At 41.8% G+C, this 16,607-nt stretch overlaps 1 protein-coding gene across 4 annotated transcripts in view; it reads left to right on the top strand.

Moving 5' to 3' along the window:
- SMURF1 (SMAD specific E3 ubiquitin protein ligase 1) overlaps positions 1-16,607 on the top strand; it is a 45,599-nt gene that overhangs the window by 14,599 nt on the left and 14,393 nt on the right. For 2 of the 4 annotated variants that reach the window (XM_064673238.1, XM_064673237.1), the window contains exons 2-8: positions 11,664-11,702; positions 12,134-12,242; positions 13,079-13,212; positions 13,329-13,394; positions 14,209-14,284; positions 14,663-14,901; positions 15,720-15,804. In XM_064673238.1, the coding sequence (XP_064529308.1) occupies positions 11,664-11,702; positions 12,134-12,242; positions 13,079-13,212; positions 13,329-13,394; positions 14,209-14,284; positions 14,663-14,901; positions 15,720-15,804 (748 nt within the window). Of the gene's footprint in view, positions 1-11,663; positions 11,703-12,133; positions 12,243-13,078; positions 13,213-13,328; positions 13,395-14,208; positions 14,285-14,647; positions 14,902-15,719; positions 15,805-16,607 lie in introns of all 4 variants that reach the window. The other 2 variants (XM_064673236.1, XM_064673235.1) reach the window with 1 other exon arrangement.

The following is a 16,607-nucleotide window of genomic DNA, read 5'->3' as shown; positions in this document are numbered from 1 at the left end:
ACCACTTGGGTGACTAATAGGTGATTAGGTGGATTGGAGGGAGTGTGTCTACGTGCTTCTTGTAGACAGGGCTTACCCTGTAACAATGGCAGCACCAAAAAAGTCTCTTATGCATCATTCTCTTATTGTCGCTTTTCAATGGGACTGGTTATTAAATCAGACTTTTTTCCTCTACATAAAAGCTTTCTTACTAATTCTTTGGAAAGTTTGTTACATAGGGATGTTTTTCCTGCAACAGGTGGACAAACGTCCTATAGAAGAAACAGTGATTCTCTACTGGTGTTAACAAAAGAACAAAAGGAGGTGAATGAATTGTAAAAATTTGGCTTCCCAAAGCTATTAATATCTCTGTAATTGTAGTCTCTTTTTGGAACAAGCCTCGTTTCTGCCCCATTCTCCTTCCCCTCTGCCACAGCTTCCTTATTCCCACACATCCACTGGCAGCCCCCTCCTTCCCCGGTGCCACCTGTGTCCCCTCCCGCTCCCCCCGGTGAGTTCAGCAGGGCTGGCACAGGGCCCGGGCTGATAAAGCCCAGACGAGCTGATTCCCTGGCTGCTGTCCAGGTGGCTGCTCACCTTTTACCGTCTGTGCCCTTCACAAACACGGGCGTGTTTGGGGCTCCCTCGGTTTTTTTTCGTTCGTCAACAAGGAGGGTTTGAGCCGAGTTCTCTGAACAAAAAAAGAAGGACTAGAGACAGTGGAGAGCATTTGCAGCCTCTTGGGCGGATGTTGAAAGGGATTATAACAGGCTGAATAATCACAAGACAAACTACTGGAGATTGAAAAAATTTCCAGGAATTAAAAACAATCTTGTAAAGCAGCTGATGTACCTTATTCCAGAAGAGAAGTGATACCAAGAATTTAATTTGGGCAAGCACAGTTTTTCTTCCCTCTTCCTGATTTTAAACTTTGCACCTCTGTTTTAGCTTTTGTATAGGAAATTAAAGTCATTTTTCCCTTTTGTAGCTCAGCACTTAATCATCCTGAATTATTTTTTTAAATTTTATCTGGATGGTCAAGGTGTCATTTTTCCCAGTTTTTTGCACATGCCTCTTGAATCGTCTGGAACCTGATGGATATAATTTGAATATGGAATGGTAATGAAGACAAAAATAGAGGCATGTAAGAGCTGATAACAAGGAAACCATCAAGAAAAGAAGTCAGTGGAATGTTTAATTCCATCTAGTGTGGGCAGTTTTCCCCTTAAGACATTAAAAGCATTTATACCTCAGTTCTAAGATCCAAGTTAAGATCAAAACTTCATTTATTTATTATGGGCTATTCAGCTCTGCCACTTCTTTCCAGCACCAACTCCCTCTTGATGATCCATGTGTTTGTTATCCTCAGGTTGATAACGACAGCCCAGGGAGCTCTGGGAAGAAAGAAGTACTTCTGAATGAATTCCAGCTGGTTCAGTTTCTGGCCACTTGCTGAGTAGCCTAGAACAAAATGAACCCATGGCTCTAGGCTTTTGTATTCTCTTAACTCTTCACTGAATATGGTCTGTCACTACCCTGAGTTTTAATTCCAAGCCTGCTCTGGGGTCACTTCAGAAGGAACTGCTCCATCTCACCTGTTTGTTCTCATCCTCACCACAAAACAAACAGCAGATTTGAGAATAAGGAAGGCAAAAGCTGTAAGAGCACGAAAAAGTTTCTCTGGCAGCAAGGCCTGTGGCTTTGAAAAGCTTTACATGACAAGACTTGAGGCTTTTTATGTTTCTCTCTGAGCATGCCAAGAAGCACTCGGCATAGCTCGGTTAAAATCCGAGCCTGGAAAACAGCGAGGTGTGCTGGAAATCAGGGAAGGTTTCTGAGGCATTTGCTGACCTGAGGTATGTGGTGTTACAGCAGTGATACGGTGCTGATGCCTCACTTGAAAGAAGGAATGCTTTTCATTTACTTGCAGAAAAATTTGGGGTGTTGACTGTGCCTCTTGAAAAGCAGTCCAGTACCTGCTGGAATTTGTTCTGGTAGCAGTTACTGAAGTTAGTAGTGCTAGAAGAGGTGCTGGGTGAGTGTTACTCTTTGCAGTAGATTTCTAGCAACTGCATGTTATGAGATTGTGGGTTATACTGAAACAGCTTAAGCCCAGTGTGCTGCTTTTCCCTGAGGTTTCTTCTTTTCATATACCCAATAGCGTACAGGCTAAATTTCTTTTTCTATGGAATTTCTTGTACTGGAGATTCTGTGCTCAAGTGCTTCAGTAGGAATGAAGAAATGGGAATATTGTGACCGTGGTGGCCAGCAGTGTTTTATACTTTTATTTACGACTTCTAAAAACTACTCTGCCAAAATTCGTTGTTTCATATTTTCAGTGCTTTTAAGATGGGAATTCTTTTCCCTCTTCATTTTGCTGGCAGTTAGTTAATCTCAGGATCAGCAGCATCCTGGGTCACCTAAGCAATTCCATTGCCAGCTTCCTGTTCTTGGTTCACAAGGCAGTTTTAACACCAAGCAGCCCAGAGCCAAACCTGAATACTGAGCATTAAGGCAAAGTTCCATGTGGATTGTTTAACTATAATTCTTCTGCTGATACATTTAAACCCTCATGGGATGAACTAATAGTTTACATAGTTTACAACTTACACATAACACCATTTTTTGAATAACAGTGTTCTTACTTTTGAACAATCTACTTAGTATTTGATGAAAACCAGACATTAACTTTCTGCTGTTTATTAAAATACCCCCACTGGAACCTTTTGTTCCTGTAAAGTTGATTTTGTACCTTGTTTAATTGCAGGAAGATATCAAAGAAGCCAAATACTGGTTTTGTCTGGAAAAGCAAATCTCAGTTTTAAATTGAGATTGAGAATGTGTTAAATTGCATTTTTTTTCTCCTTTAAAATAGTGTTTAACATTCAAATGGCCTTGTTGAAATACTGACACTACCTGTATGTGAAGGGATGTAAATACCAGCCACTCGTTGGAGATACAAAACATATGTTTTAGGTTTTAAAATGAAAAATCTGCTTCGTTTTACCTTGGAAGTTGTAGACATTTTGCTGTTTGACAGAAATTCAGTGTTTCTATTGAACTGTTGCTTGGCTGTATCTGGTCAAACACTGCCAAGGTTTTCAATACCGAGGTTTCTGCTTTCACAGGTTACACGTGTTTCACAGCAGCAGATCAGGCTCCTTTCTGCTTTCTGCATAACAAGCAGATATTTCGAGGCAAAACAATATATAAATAGGAGCAGAGCTGGAGATAATACTGGGTTGGAAAATACAGAAGTTGTGTGTTGTGTTCCTGACATTTCCAAACTGTTTTGCTCCACGGACAGGACCCCAGGGCTGGAGCTGCTTTAAGTGCTGTGAGTGCTCGGGCTTCCTAATAATTGCCGGTCCCTGCTAAGCACCCGCAAATGTGTTGCTTCTGGTTTTGGTCTCTTGTTCTGCACTTTTTCTCCGTTATAAAGCAGCAGAGAGCAGTCGTGCAGGTTTTCCTCACGGAATTATTAAATGAATGGCTTGTAAAAGCTCTAAGTCCATTAATTGGATGGTGTTTCGGGGAGGGGGGGAAGCTGCTGTTAGTACAGAAACATACTTGTAACTTGAGCCTCACAAGCTGGTTATAAAACATAGAGCTGTAGTAGTGGCCTGGGTACCCCCACAGAGAATATCTGGGAAGAAGGGGAATCTAAATTTCTGTGTTTTATAGCGAACATAATATTTATTGGAGAAGCTTTTTATGTACTGAATTAGTAAGCAAATGATCAGCTGCACGGGAGAGTCCTTCCAGGCTTCTTTTTGGTAATGAAAATAAGGCATCCAAGGCTTTACACATTTAACTTGGGAAAGTGGAGATCAGAGGCATGTTAAATGAAATACACCTCCCTGATATGCTGACTGAGCACAGGAGCTCTCGTTCTCCACTACAGAAGTGTCAACTAATGCTTAATTTCTGCCCAAGTAATATCTAGAGTGTTCAAGTTTTCTTTTCTATATTTGATTGTTGATTCACTGTTGTTCATCTCACATTTTCCAGAGAAACAAATCCATACATCTGAATATTTGGACAGTGTTTCTAGAAAGGACCTTTTTGTTACTGGGACTCTGGGAGTAGGGCTGGTTTTGAGCTCAATCCCCTGCTCTGCCTGGAACCTGTTGTGAGCAACGCTGGGATGAGTTTATGGTCCCGTTAGGTACTGACATTTTGTAGGGGGTTGAAAAAGATGCTTTGAAAACTCCCAAGTGTTAAAAGTACAAAATATTGGCCATCTTAGTAAAAGTCAGTTTGGAATCCGAGCTATGAGTGCATGTGGGTGGAGGAACGTGTTTTTCATGCTTTAGGAATTTTTTTCCAGATGCTTTCGCAGTGCTTGGGTAACTATAAAAGCAAAGTATTGAGACTTCAGCATGGACTTATTCCTTAGTTTTAATGCAGTTTAAGAAAATTGAGCCACATAGTTTCCTGGTGCGTTTTTAGCTTTATTATGGTGATGATGCTGCTGAGCATCTGATCCAAAGTGTGAGCACAGGAATGTGCAAGCCTTGCAGAGAAGCCTGTCCTGGTAGACACCACTTGCTTGGAAATATGAATTATTCAATGCAAGTACACGTGGTTGGAGATGCAAGAGATTGAATAAGGGAAGAATTCCAGAGCTGTGTTGATCCCAGTACCTACAACTTGCGCAGGGAAGTGTGGAGGAAATATAAAAGGCCATTTTTGTATTTCCAGTAGGAATTCTGTCATTGAAATTGGTTCTGTTTAGTTCTCAGCTAAGAGGTGGTATTTGCCCTGAGAACAGAATATTATTCTGTGTGGTTTTAACAGAATATTTTAGTTCTTCACAGATATTTCTGTATCTCACTAGTGTGTACAGAAGCTGATGCTGTAGCTGAAGCCTGAGCGTGTCCTTTGTTTTCAGGGAGTTGGGAGACCATTTGTGGACTCTTTGGCAAAGCAAAAACTTGACTGAATTTGGGAAATCTCTCCTTACAACATCATTATCCCACTTGGCTGTGGTTCTGACAGATGTATAGGTGGGGGTGGAGGACTGAGTTTCAAAAGCAGTGGGCATAAATGACTTTGTGTTCTGTTAACATATTTTCTGGTAAAATTGTGTAATTGATGAGGTGTTTTTGAAAATGGCTGTAAAATGGTGATAGCAATACCTGACTTACCTCTTAACTTCCAGTTCTCACAGAAAGTGGTTGTGCTGTGGACATGTTTGGGGACAGTCTGCAAAGAAAAAGCAGAAGGATGTGAAGGAGGGTGACAATTCAAGGGCATCTTGATGACAGAGGGGGTGTCACCAGTTACAGTCTCACTCTTTTCCCAGCATCTCCATCTATATTTCTTACAGCTGTGCAGCCACTGTAGGGCCAATAATTAGCTAAAGGCGGTGAAACAGCAGCTTATTAAAGATTTGCCCTAAAAAAAATCAACATTTAAAAAAAAAAGCCCCTGGAAGTACAATTTGAGTGAGAAATAGGAACTTTATGTGGCTGGAATTTGCCCTGTGGTACATGGAAAAGATAAATCCCATGGGTAGGTCTGGAGGACTCAAGCACTCGGGGATATTTGGGGTTTATGCCTATCTAGGAAATAGGGAACTCTGTGGAGTGGATGACAAGGTTCTTGGCCTGGATTACAGGAAGGTGTAGCAAAGTCATAAGGAAATGGATGCAGTAGCTGGGATTTAATGAAAGATTTAATCTGAGAGGTAACCTTTATCTCAGGCATTTCTTATGGGTGAGCAGAGGGGGAAGAAGAGAAAGAACAGTTGGTATGAGGGATAATTGATAAGCTTATTTCCACCTCTGATTTGTGTGTCTTTCTCTGATTTTGTACATCAGCATTAATTCAGCTTCCTGTTGATCTCCCTCTTTTATCCCTGCAAAGTTCTTCAGCTGATTCCATAACTCTTAAGTGTTTCTCCAAGTTTTACATCTCAGTTCATTCTTAAACTTGCCTTACTGGTCTTGTGTTAACAGTCTCAGTTAACTGGGAATTTAATGAGTTGTTCTTCCAACAGCCCTGTGCTGGGTTTTTCAGTGATTTATGTTACTGAGAGCTAAATCAGCCCTTGCTGGTGTGGATATGAAGACTTATGATTGGTCAGCGCCCAGGAGAATGTTTCAGTTTGAGTAATTCCTAGGAATCCTGGAGATGAAACTCTTGTGTTTTGTCAACTTGGTTTTGTTTGCACTGCGAGAACTGCCTCTCATTCGTGACTAGTTTCTGCTTAGGTAGGATGGAATTTTGATTCCTGGCTAAGTAGAAACTTTAATGACATGTTAATGGACTAATAAAAATGGCTCTTTCTGGGTGTGTGGTTTTTTGAAGATCTCTTCAAAGTTGTCTAGTGTTTGCAACTGGCTACACAAAGCCAAGTTCCAACCCACGAGGAGATCATGCCTTGAAAAGAGGCTTTGATTTTTACTGCAGCCTACACAAAAGGGCCACAAAAAGGCTTCGTGTATCAACTCCAGCGACTCTTTGAGAACTGAGGGGTTTATAATGAAGCATTGCTTTAATCTGGTAGTCAAGGTCTGGTTTAACACGAGTTCAGGGCGAGTCTTCCAATGTCAGGGCATGAACGTGGGGCCTGACGTCAGAGGGGTCTTGGGGGTTTTTTGCTGGGCTTATGTCTCAGGTTGCAAATCTCGTTGGCACTGTGATGCTGAGATCATTAGTGAAGGCCACTCAGGGTACATGGCAGTATGAAATTAGCTCCATGCAGCTAATTGGTTTATTTGGCTGTGGGTTTGTTTCTCTCCCTGCTCTCAGGCGCTGCAGTGGTTTGGGTTTGGTTACTGGGAAGTTAAAGCTGTCTGTGGATTCCTGCATTTCAGTCTCGAGCAGACGAAGAGAAAGACCAAAAGTATTCCTAAAGCAAACAAAAAAAGGACTAGAATAGAAACCTTGGCCTTTGCGGTGACGATTTAAACTGCAGTTTGTGAATAAAGTGGTGGATTTCAGTCCAGTGATGTGGGAGCTGTAAAGAAACTGCATTTTTACACACTTGGTGCCTTCAGCCATCTTTCCCATAAACCCCACTTTTTTGTACCCTGCCACATATAAATGATTGTCACCCTTAAAAAAACCAGACACGTAAAACTTTCGCATTTCTACTGCCAGGGTTGCCTGCCAGTAGAACTAAGCCCAGACGTTTATCTGCAGAGAAGTCTCGTTTAAGGTTATGTGCAGGAACACAAGGATAAGCAGAGTCGTTCCTAAAGGCAGTTCAGAAGGGGTGGCTTGTGGTATTCAGAGTATTTTCCACGAAATACCCGGAACCATTTGGATGAGACGTGATTTCACAGAACAGATTCAGCAAAGATTTTAATTGTGGCCCGTGAGCTTCGGGCCATTAGAGCAGCCTGTGGTGAATAGCTGATGTTTGCTTTTTCTCCTTTTTTTGGAGACTTTTTTCCCACTTCAGGCACGTTATTTTTGCCATGCAACCTTCCAAAAACTGTTTTTCAGAATGGTGGGATTTTTGCTGTGAGCTGGTGTCCTGCTGTTGGACAGGAGAGCTGAAGCAACTCTACCTCCAACACAGGGTAGCAACTTCATAAGTCAAAAGCTGGGCAGACTTTGAAGCATTAGCAGAGATGTTTCCATGACTTGGATGCATCAAATTTGACCTGCTTTGTGGCTTTTGTCATATTTCAGTAGTATGCAGTAACTTTAGTTTCATTTTATGACAAGATCTTTTATTACTTTCTCTTCCAAAGCCTCCTTGTTCTTCTTTGCTTCTGTCTTCTAACCAACCAACCTGTGATGCTTGTAATGATTATTCTGCATATCTCTGTGATTAAAGATGGTCTACAGAGAAGGAAATACTAAGTGAAGTCCTCTCTGTGTCATCAGCCTGCTGGCCTGTGTTTATCTTCTGTCAGAAAGTAAAACCAATATATCCTGGAATCTGGCTGCCTGTTTGTACAAGCATAAATTATTAACCTGGAATATCCAGGGGAAGGCCAGAGATGGCTGAAAGGTGTATTTGCCAGGATCTTTCACTGTAACCTTCCCCCCACACCTTTCCTAAGGGAGATGTGGACGTACTGCTGGTTTGTCTTGTCTCCAGAATTAACCTGGGTAGTAAATTGAAGGCCATGGTCGCTCAGATCATATCCACATGTAAAGGTCCTTCATTTGACTAAGGAGGCTTGTCCCTTTAACTTGCAAAGTGGGAATGAATGCAGGCCCAGGTGCAGATTTGCCTGCTGGTTTGCATTGGTACAGGCTGGGACCTATGGAATATTTTCATTGCTTACCTTATTTATTTTACTTTTCCCCCCCAGGTCTCAAAACACAACTACCTTGTTTGTACCCTGGGCAGCTGGAAACAGTTGCAGCATCTTAGCAGAGTGCTCTGGGATGGGGGTTGGACTTGGTGATCCTTATGGGTCCCTTCCAAACTGAGGGGTTCTGTGTTGTATGTGAATAAATCCAGTGCTGATGCAGAGTCAGTGATGTGAGGACTCTCTCACAGACCAGCATCCATCCTTTGAGTGCTGACAGCTCAGGAGGAGAACTTACACACCAAGGCTTTGATTTTCTAGGCTGGGTCTGTCCTCACCCAGACTGTGCCTCCTTCCTGAAAGTGCTGCTCCTGCTGCAGGGATGGTGGAGCAGCAGCTTTCTGATGCAATTCTCAGCTGGGTTGTTCAGACATTGGTGCCACTCTGGGCTCTCCTTACTACACCCGTCTTGCTCCTGCGGCACCTCCTGAACCACAGCAGATGATTCATTTCTGTTTGGAAGCGGGGTGGACAACCAGGGGCTGGCAGAGGAACCTCTCAGCTCACTCAAGTTCCATCCCCAGGGTGGATACTGACTTTGTCTAAGGCTCATCCTTTCTTCACCTCCTGCCAAATATGCTTTCACGCTAATACTTCACCCAGCTGGCTAATTTGGCCTTTGAAATTATCTCAATAATGTCAGGTACTTAAAAAAAACATTCCCATCCCTTTATAAATATTATAATCTGGATGTGCAGACATTGTTTCGGTGGTGTTTGGGATCTGTTGTATTAAAAGCAGGAGTTCTGCAGCGCTGTGCAGCGATCCAGAGCGGAGCATAAACAAATCCTGTGTCAGGCTCAAACAAGTCGGTTGACTTTGAGGAGGCAGAATGTAAATGCCCAAGTCAGGAGAATTAGTACCTTTTGTAACATTGCAACAAATGCAGGGAGATCGTTCCTGCTGACAAGCCCGAAACCTTTCTCATTTAAAAGAAGGAAAAACCAAAAGGAAAAACACTTTGGAAAATGGGCAAAGACGGGGTTTGGGCAAGGCCTGGGCAAAGGGCACCTGGTTTCCAGTTGAGGATCCATCCCATTCTCCTAAACCACCTCTGAACCAGGGATAAAATTAATAACTTTTTAAGCCCTTGTAGGTAGACCTACCTGAGTTCATGGATTTCAGGCTTGGAGTAGCAGCTGACAGGTCTCTCCTCTTGGAGTCGATGCGTTTAAGAAGGAAATCTGGCACATTCCCAGCTTTGCAGAGCAGGGAGGGGCTGTCTGCTCCACTGCTGGCATGGTTTCACATCCAAGTCTCCCTTTGCTGACCCTTGTCACCCGTTTCTTTACCGGAATTTAGAAATCTATGGCTTTTAAGTGATAGAGCTCTTGAAAATATTTTTTGCTCTAGTGGGTTTAATATGCAAATAGTGGAAGGCAGCCAATGGTCCATCTCGGGCAGCCTGATCCTGGAGATTGCTCCATAAAGGTTTATTTCAGCTATTAGCTGCTGTGCCAATATTTTTCTTACAAGAAAGGGTAATGATTTTTGCAACCTAAAATTGAGGGTTTCACAGGCTACGAGTGGAAAATTGGCAGCTGAGCTCATCTGCTGTAGACTGAAAGGCTGTGGCAGAGGGAAAAGAGTTAAATGAAAAATATAATTCTTCAATAATAGCTTTAGAAATTTATGTTGCTATTTAGCTCTAGAAGGCACATCTGAAAATATAGAATAAAGGTAATAATTACATAGACAGACCATATGCACAAAGTTACAGTTGTCATGCTTCTCCAGCTCAATAAATTATTCTTAAAATTAGGGATGGCAAATTGAAATGAGTTATTGGGTTTTAAAAATCTCACAGGAACTTTAAAATTCCTGTTGTCTGGAACTAGCACACAGAAGTTCTGATTTCACCTGTACTCAGTCCCTGGTCTTTGGGTGTTTTTTCCTCTGAAGCACTCACAAAAGGAAGAGGAAGTTAAAAGGTTGCTCTGTTGTGGTTCCATAGAGCAGTGGATGGTGATTCTGTAATCCTGTTTTGTTTCCCATTGAATTGCCATAGTCCTGTAGATTTTTCCTTTTTTGTCAGTTGTTTAAAAGGAAAAATACAAGAGAAGCTTTCTCTGATTATACAGTTTGCCAGTGTAAGAAATAAGTAATTTTTAATCCATTCTAAAAATAGTTTCCTGTGCGACTGCTTTAATTATTGCTAAGACGGGGGATTTGTGTATTTTTTCCCGTGAGCTTCTGGGTTAAATAGTGGATTTCTTTGGTCTGTTTACTTGACATGTGAGGTGAGACAGTTTTTATTCTGTTGGCTGTGTTGGGTAGGGAATGCTGAGAGGTGGAATTCTAGTAGAAGTATATAAAAAATAAATAAATAAAGTATCTGTTCCTTTGCACCTTCCCTTTCCACAATATAGAATTACAGTGAGGCTGAGGGTAAATCAGGAACAGGGTAAGATGGAGATGAGAGAGGGAGGCATGGCTTATACAAGAGGAATTGAGTATATTCTGAGCCTTCATTCTCATCCTGAAGGTCTCTTTTCCTCACTGGAGGAAAGAGATTCCCTCAGAAGTAATTAGGTCTTTTATGGTTACCTTCCTCTCTTGGATCCTAGTTTGAGATAAGTTAAAGCTCTAATGTTTTTGTCTTTGGCTCTGGAGTTGTTTTTAATGGATGCCAAACAACTGGGATTGCTGAGATCGTACTGAGCAGTCCTTATGGAAAAGCAAAATTAGCCTTGTAGCTGGTAATAGACCTGGTAGAAATGGAGATTGATGTGAGTTTCCTCATCTAATTTTTTCTTAAACTGCTGTGCTGGTGAGTAGAATTGGAGAGAGGGAATCAGTGTCTCATTTGTGGCTCTTTGAAAGGAAAACTTCTTGATGCAGATTTTTCTTCCAGGATGTTTATTTTTCTCCTGTCATGCTTACCCCCAAACCTTGCTGTGTTTACAGATTGCTTTTGCTGTTGTAGGATTCCTCCCATGTCTTGTTTCACCATGTATCCTGTCCCTTTTGTGTGTAAGGAGCAGGAGGTTGCACTGCATTTGATGGGACTTAGCATAGAGGTCTCTTCCAGGAATCCCAGAACTTGGGAATTCAATTTTCTTAGTTCATAAACTGTGTAATCCTTGTTCTAAACTGGGTGGATTCTGAAACAACAACAAAAATCTGGTTTAGCATTTATGTAAGCATAAAGTATAGAAAATTAGGAGGTTTCAATGCAAAAGGACATTCATTAAATCTTCAGCGTGTTGTAACAATAGAACTACAGCAGCAAAGGAATTTTTATGTAAATCCATATTCCAATCACAGATAAAGAAAACAATGCTCACATTTAATATTTAGGTGGGTTTTATGAATTATCATCAGGTATTATTTTAACTGATGTGATTACCAGAAAGCTTTGTTTTATGGTCTTAAGATTTCTTTATCTGCTGTTTTGTTTTGCAGTATTATGTGCCAAGAATCTTGCAAAGAAAGATTTCTTCAGTAAGTATGTCCTAATTGTGTAACTTTCTGCTCTGGATTAATCAGATTTGTTTGTAGATGGTGCATTACTGTGGTGGCTCCTCTGTGTGTGTCATTTGCTCTGTGGTTCCCCTCTTGCAGGAGCACTGCATTACTACATGGGTACATGTTACTCTGAGTTGTAGGTTGTGTAGAATTTAGGGGTGAAAAGGCTGAGGGCTCCCAAGTTCCAGTTGAAGGTCTGGCTGATGATACCACAGTCAGTCTGCTGCTCACAGCTCTGTGTTGGGGGGTACCAGTAGCATCTATCTCAAAGACAGGATTAACTAAAATAGTTTTAGGATAATGGCAACTTGCCTTTCTTGGAGGGGGGAGCAGAAGCTCATGCTGGCATTATCTTAGAAGAACCAAAACAAAGGGCTGTGTTTAATAGCACCTTTTCCCTTCCACAGGACTTCCTGACCCATTTGCAAAAATAGTTGTGGATGGGTCAGGTCAGTGCCATTCCACTGACACTGTGAAGAACACGTTGGACCCCAAATGGAACCAGCATTATGATCTGTGAGTTGGTTGTAAGGTCATAAGTAAACAATGTGCCAGAGATTTATCTGGAAGGCAGGGTTGGCACTGCAACTTTATTTTGTGTTAGCAACAGTTGTTCACATTTCATAGAAACGCAGAATGGTTTGGTTGGAAGGGACCTTAAAGCTCATCCAGTCCCACCCCCTGCCACGGGCAGGGACACCTTCCATTATCCCAGATTGCTCCAAGCCCCATCCATCCTGGCCTTGGACACTTCCAGGGATGGGGCAGCCACAGCTTCTCTGGGCAACTTGTGCCTCACCACCCTCACAGGGAAGAATTTCTTCTTAACATCCCATCTCAGATGGGATATCTTAATATCCTGCCCTCTCAGAGTACTGATTTTTTTCAGTAGTGTTAATAAAGGATTGGTACTTTGCTTTTTGGTGTTTCAGTCCAGAAATATTTGCATGTCAGGTACACAGCACAAGTGCTTGGAGTGAGCTCTGCTGGAGCAGTGCCATCCAGCTTTTACAGGAGACTGTCCTTGTTGTAATGATTTATTTCCTTCAAGTTATTAGAACCATAAATTCTAAAGTTTTGTCTGTTAATTGACTTGTTGTTTAGCTTTTAATGAGGCTGGCTGTAGTTAAATTCATGCTGCAGCAATATCAATTTCCCATGCTGTGTGAAATCATTGTGCAGTAATTCATTAATAACAGCATTTTGGGCGTAAGCACTTGTGTATTTATAATAAAGAGGCATGACTGATGTACTAAAATGTGTCAGAATTTGTACCAATTACAGCATTGATTCTGTGGAGTAAAAAGAGCTTGTTATTTCTAAAATCACTCTTTTAATATGTATTTTTCTAGATATGTCGGGAAAACAGATTCCATAACCATCAGTGTATGGAACCATAAAAAAATCCATAAGAAACAGGGAGCTGGCTTCCTGGGGTGTGTCCGACTCCTCTCCAATGCCATCAGCAGGCTAAAAGATACTGGATGTAAGAACAATTCCTACCTGGGGTGATCAAGAACCCTCCGTGCCTTGTGCCTGAGTAGTGAACAGTGTTCCCACCCACCCCTTCCCAGGGCTGATCTGTCCCATTCTCCTTTGCAGACCAGCGTTTGGATCTATGCAAACTCAACCCCACGGACACCGATGCTGTCCGAGGCCAAATAGTGGGTAAGAATGGTCTCAGCTACATTTCACCTGCTTGGTAAATCCCCACAGGGACAAAGGTTGTGTTAAAAAAGAAAGCTCTTCTTCTGATTTTAATGGGATTAAGTTACATAACCTGGAAATTTTCATTGTGCTCCCGTGCAGGAGTTTGTTTCCTCTCAGTTGATGATGGGAAACTTAAAAAGAGGGAATGTGTCTGGCAAGGCTTCTGCAGCAGCTCTGGGAGGGTAAATGCCACTGTGAAACTCAAGCATTTGGCCAAGGTGACAGGCAGAGGGAACCTTAGGTGGAAAAAAGGAACTGGAGGAGCTAAGAGAAATTTTATAAATTTCTGGTTTAATACATTTGACTGATGTAACCCATTTCCAAATTTCAGCAAGGCAGTGCCAGTTTTACAGCTAATTCACCCCACGTTTTCTGCCCCCACCCAAGCCAAGTGTCTCAGTGATATATAAATGTATTTGGCAAACCCCAAATTCTCACCCTAATGATGACATCTAGTGGTGAACACTTTTTTTCCAGCTTCCCTTTCTGGATCCTCATGAAACCCAGATGTAGAACCTGACATGTTTGATATTTACAGAAATAAACTCAAGTTTTGAGGGGATGAGCTTCTGGTTTCTCTTCTCCTTTTTAAAAAAATCAGTAATACTTTAAGATTATAGAAGGAGTTCTGGTAAGTGAGGTGCTCTCCTATGTAGGATAGAGCTTTCCTTAATATTTTCCCCTGTAAAAATGTGGATTGTTTAGCTTTTTGTTGTTTGTAAGGAAGCAGTTGCTCTTTTATTAACCTGAGTTTGTGGGTTTTTTATTTCAGTCAGTTTACAGACACGGGACAGAATAGGCACAGGAGGTTCTGTAGTAGACTGCAGAGGGCTTTTGGAGAATGAAGGGTAAGGATTGTTTTCTTTGCACTTAATTAGAAAAATGGTTTATATGTGGAAAGACTGTAATTAACATGAGAAATATTAAATATCAGTGTGACTAATATATTGCCTGGGAATATGTATCCACTATCTACTATCAATTATCCAGAAAGTAAGGATAATTACTTGAAGAAAATAAGCTTAACTGCTTATGGGTAAGACTTGTGGTTTTTTGTTACCAGTGCTTGTGGCACTTCCTGAGAAATTTGGGTATTAAAACATAAGGATAACGGCATAAATTGGGTTAAAAGCTGCAGCGCTTGACGTAACGGAGAGAGAGAGAAACAGTTATTTCTGCATTCACTTCTCTTGTGATGGAAACTCTTGAAGTTTCCCCATTTTCAGAACGGTTTATGAAGATTCCGGGCCGGGAAGGCCGCTGAGCTGTTTCATGGAGGAGCCGGCGCCGTACACGGACACGACGGGAGCGGCCGGAGGAGGCAACTGTCGCTTCGTGGAGTCCCCCAGCCAGGAGCAGCGGCTGCAGGCGCAGCGGCTCCGCGCCCCCGAAGTCAGAGCCCACGTGCAGACCCCTCAGAACAGGCCCCACGGGCACCAGTCGCCCGAGCTGCCCGAAGGCTACGGTAGGAGGGTCCCACGGCTGGAACGCTGAAGGCTTTTTAATTTTTCTGAAGGTTTCAGAGAAACAAGCAAAACAAAACAAAAAAACCCCTCCAGTTTTAATGCACGGAAGGGGGTTTACCTGTTAAAACAAGCAGCATCCACGTGCACCTCGTGGACTGTGTTTTGGAAGAGGAGCTGAGCAGTGCAGATGGGAGTCTGAGCCTGGCTAATTATCTGGCTGTGCCAGGGTGCACTGAGGGGTTGGTGGTAAATTAAACATGAGGTTGTGGTATGATGCTGGTGCAGAGGATTCACTGCTAATCTTGGCTGTGTATCTGGGGAGAACGAATGTAAAGAGCTCTTTAAACTGGAGCAGTGTAATGCTATTTTTTCCTTCCCCCTTGGCATGTTGTGTAGGTTCGAGCCCACGTTTGAGAAGAGATGAGGAAAATATAAAAGCAACAAAGCAGCCAGTAGTACAGAAGATTAGGGAGGAGGGGATTAAGGAGAATCTAAATTGCAGAAAAGAGCACAGCAAATCTAGGAGTAAAGAAATCTAGTTTGGGGGTTTGGGTTGTCTCAAAATCTAAAAATAAAAACATCAGCTAAAACATGTTGGTGCATGGATCTGTGAGTTTCAAAAGAATGCTGAAATGTGTAGTCAGAGCAAATTTTAGAAGGACAAACCAGTCCATTCTGCCAGAGATCAGGGGGATGGCTCCAGTACTTTCTCCTACATCTGACAAACAAAATATTCTAATGGCTTTAAACTGTTTATTCAGATTTTTTTTCAAGATTTGTAATTTAAAACAATCTTTCTTCCTTTTTTTTTTAATAGAACAAAGAACAACGGTACAGGGACAGGTTTATTTTTTGCACACACAGACTGGAGTTAGCACATGGCATGACCCAAGGATACCAAGGTATGTATTTATAGTTAAAAGTCAGGGAGGTTTTGGGATGTGTGTGTGTGACAGGATGCTGGATCTTTAAGAGCAAAGCTCTGTGAAATGGGCTGTCTAAATTTAAAGGGGGAACTCCCAGCAGAAGAGTAATTTTGGATCTTTCTAATTAAGTTTTCGCCAGACATCAAGGATTACTCTTTTTGAAAGAAAAAATTATTTACTTGTAAATCATGTAAAACAAAAGGAGGAAAATATGTAGCCCTTCAGGAATTCCTGTTTGAAAAATTCTTCCTAAAATGTCGATGTGACTGTGGTTTTTGGTGAAGCTACAAATGTCTGAATCTTACCTACTTTTTTGTAAGAAAACAGTTTGGACTGCAAATTGAAGAAAAAAATGTCTACTTTCTTAAAATAATTGTTTCCTGAGTATTGAACTTGCAACTATTGCTTTATTATTGCTCACTTACGTGTAACTGAAGCAGAGATTGTTATATTTAAACCTGAAATGGAGTTGAGGTTTTTTATGCTTTAGGCCAGTGATTTGCAGCTGGAAAATTGAATCCTTCACATGATTAATTTAGCAAAGCCTCCTTAAACCTTAACCTGCAATTAATCCAGGTCTTTGTAAGCAAGGTCTGGTGCTCTTCCTTGAGGAGCTCTGGATCTGGGCTGTTCCAGGGACCACCTGCACACCAGAGTCAAGAGTAAAACAATAAGTTTGTAACTCTCAGCTGCTGCACTGCCTGGATAATACAGGAGTGTGATACAGGATATTAGAGAAATGATATAAAGTAGTGCAGGCAGAAGTGTTGATAAAAGCA

The sequence above is a fragment of the Pseudopipra pipra genome, chromosome 16 (assembly GCF_036250125.1).
Source record: "Pseudopipra pipra isolate bDixPip1 chromosome 16, bDixPip1.hap1, whole genome shotgun sequence".
NCBI classification, from domain to species: domain Eukaryota; kingdom Metazoa; phylum Chordata; class Aves; order Passeriformes; family Pipridae; genus Pseudopipra; species Pseudopipra pipra.
Note: the sequence above shows the minus strand (reverse complement) of the source record. Positions and strands in the feature narration are given on the sequence as shown.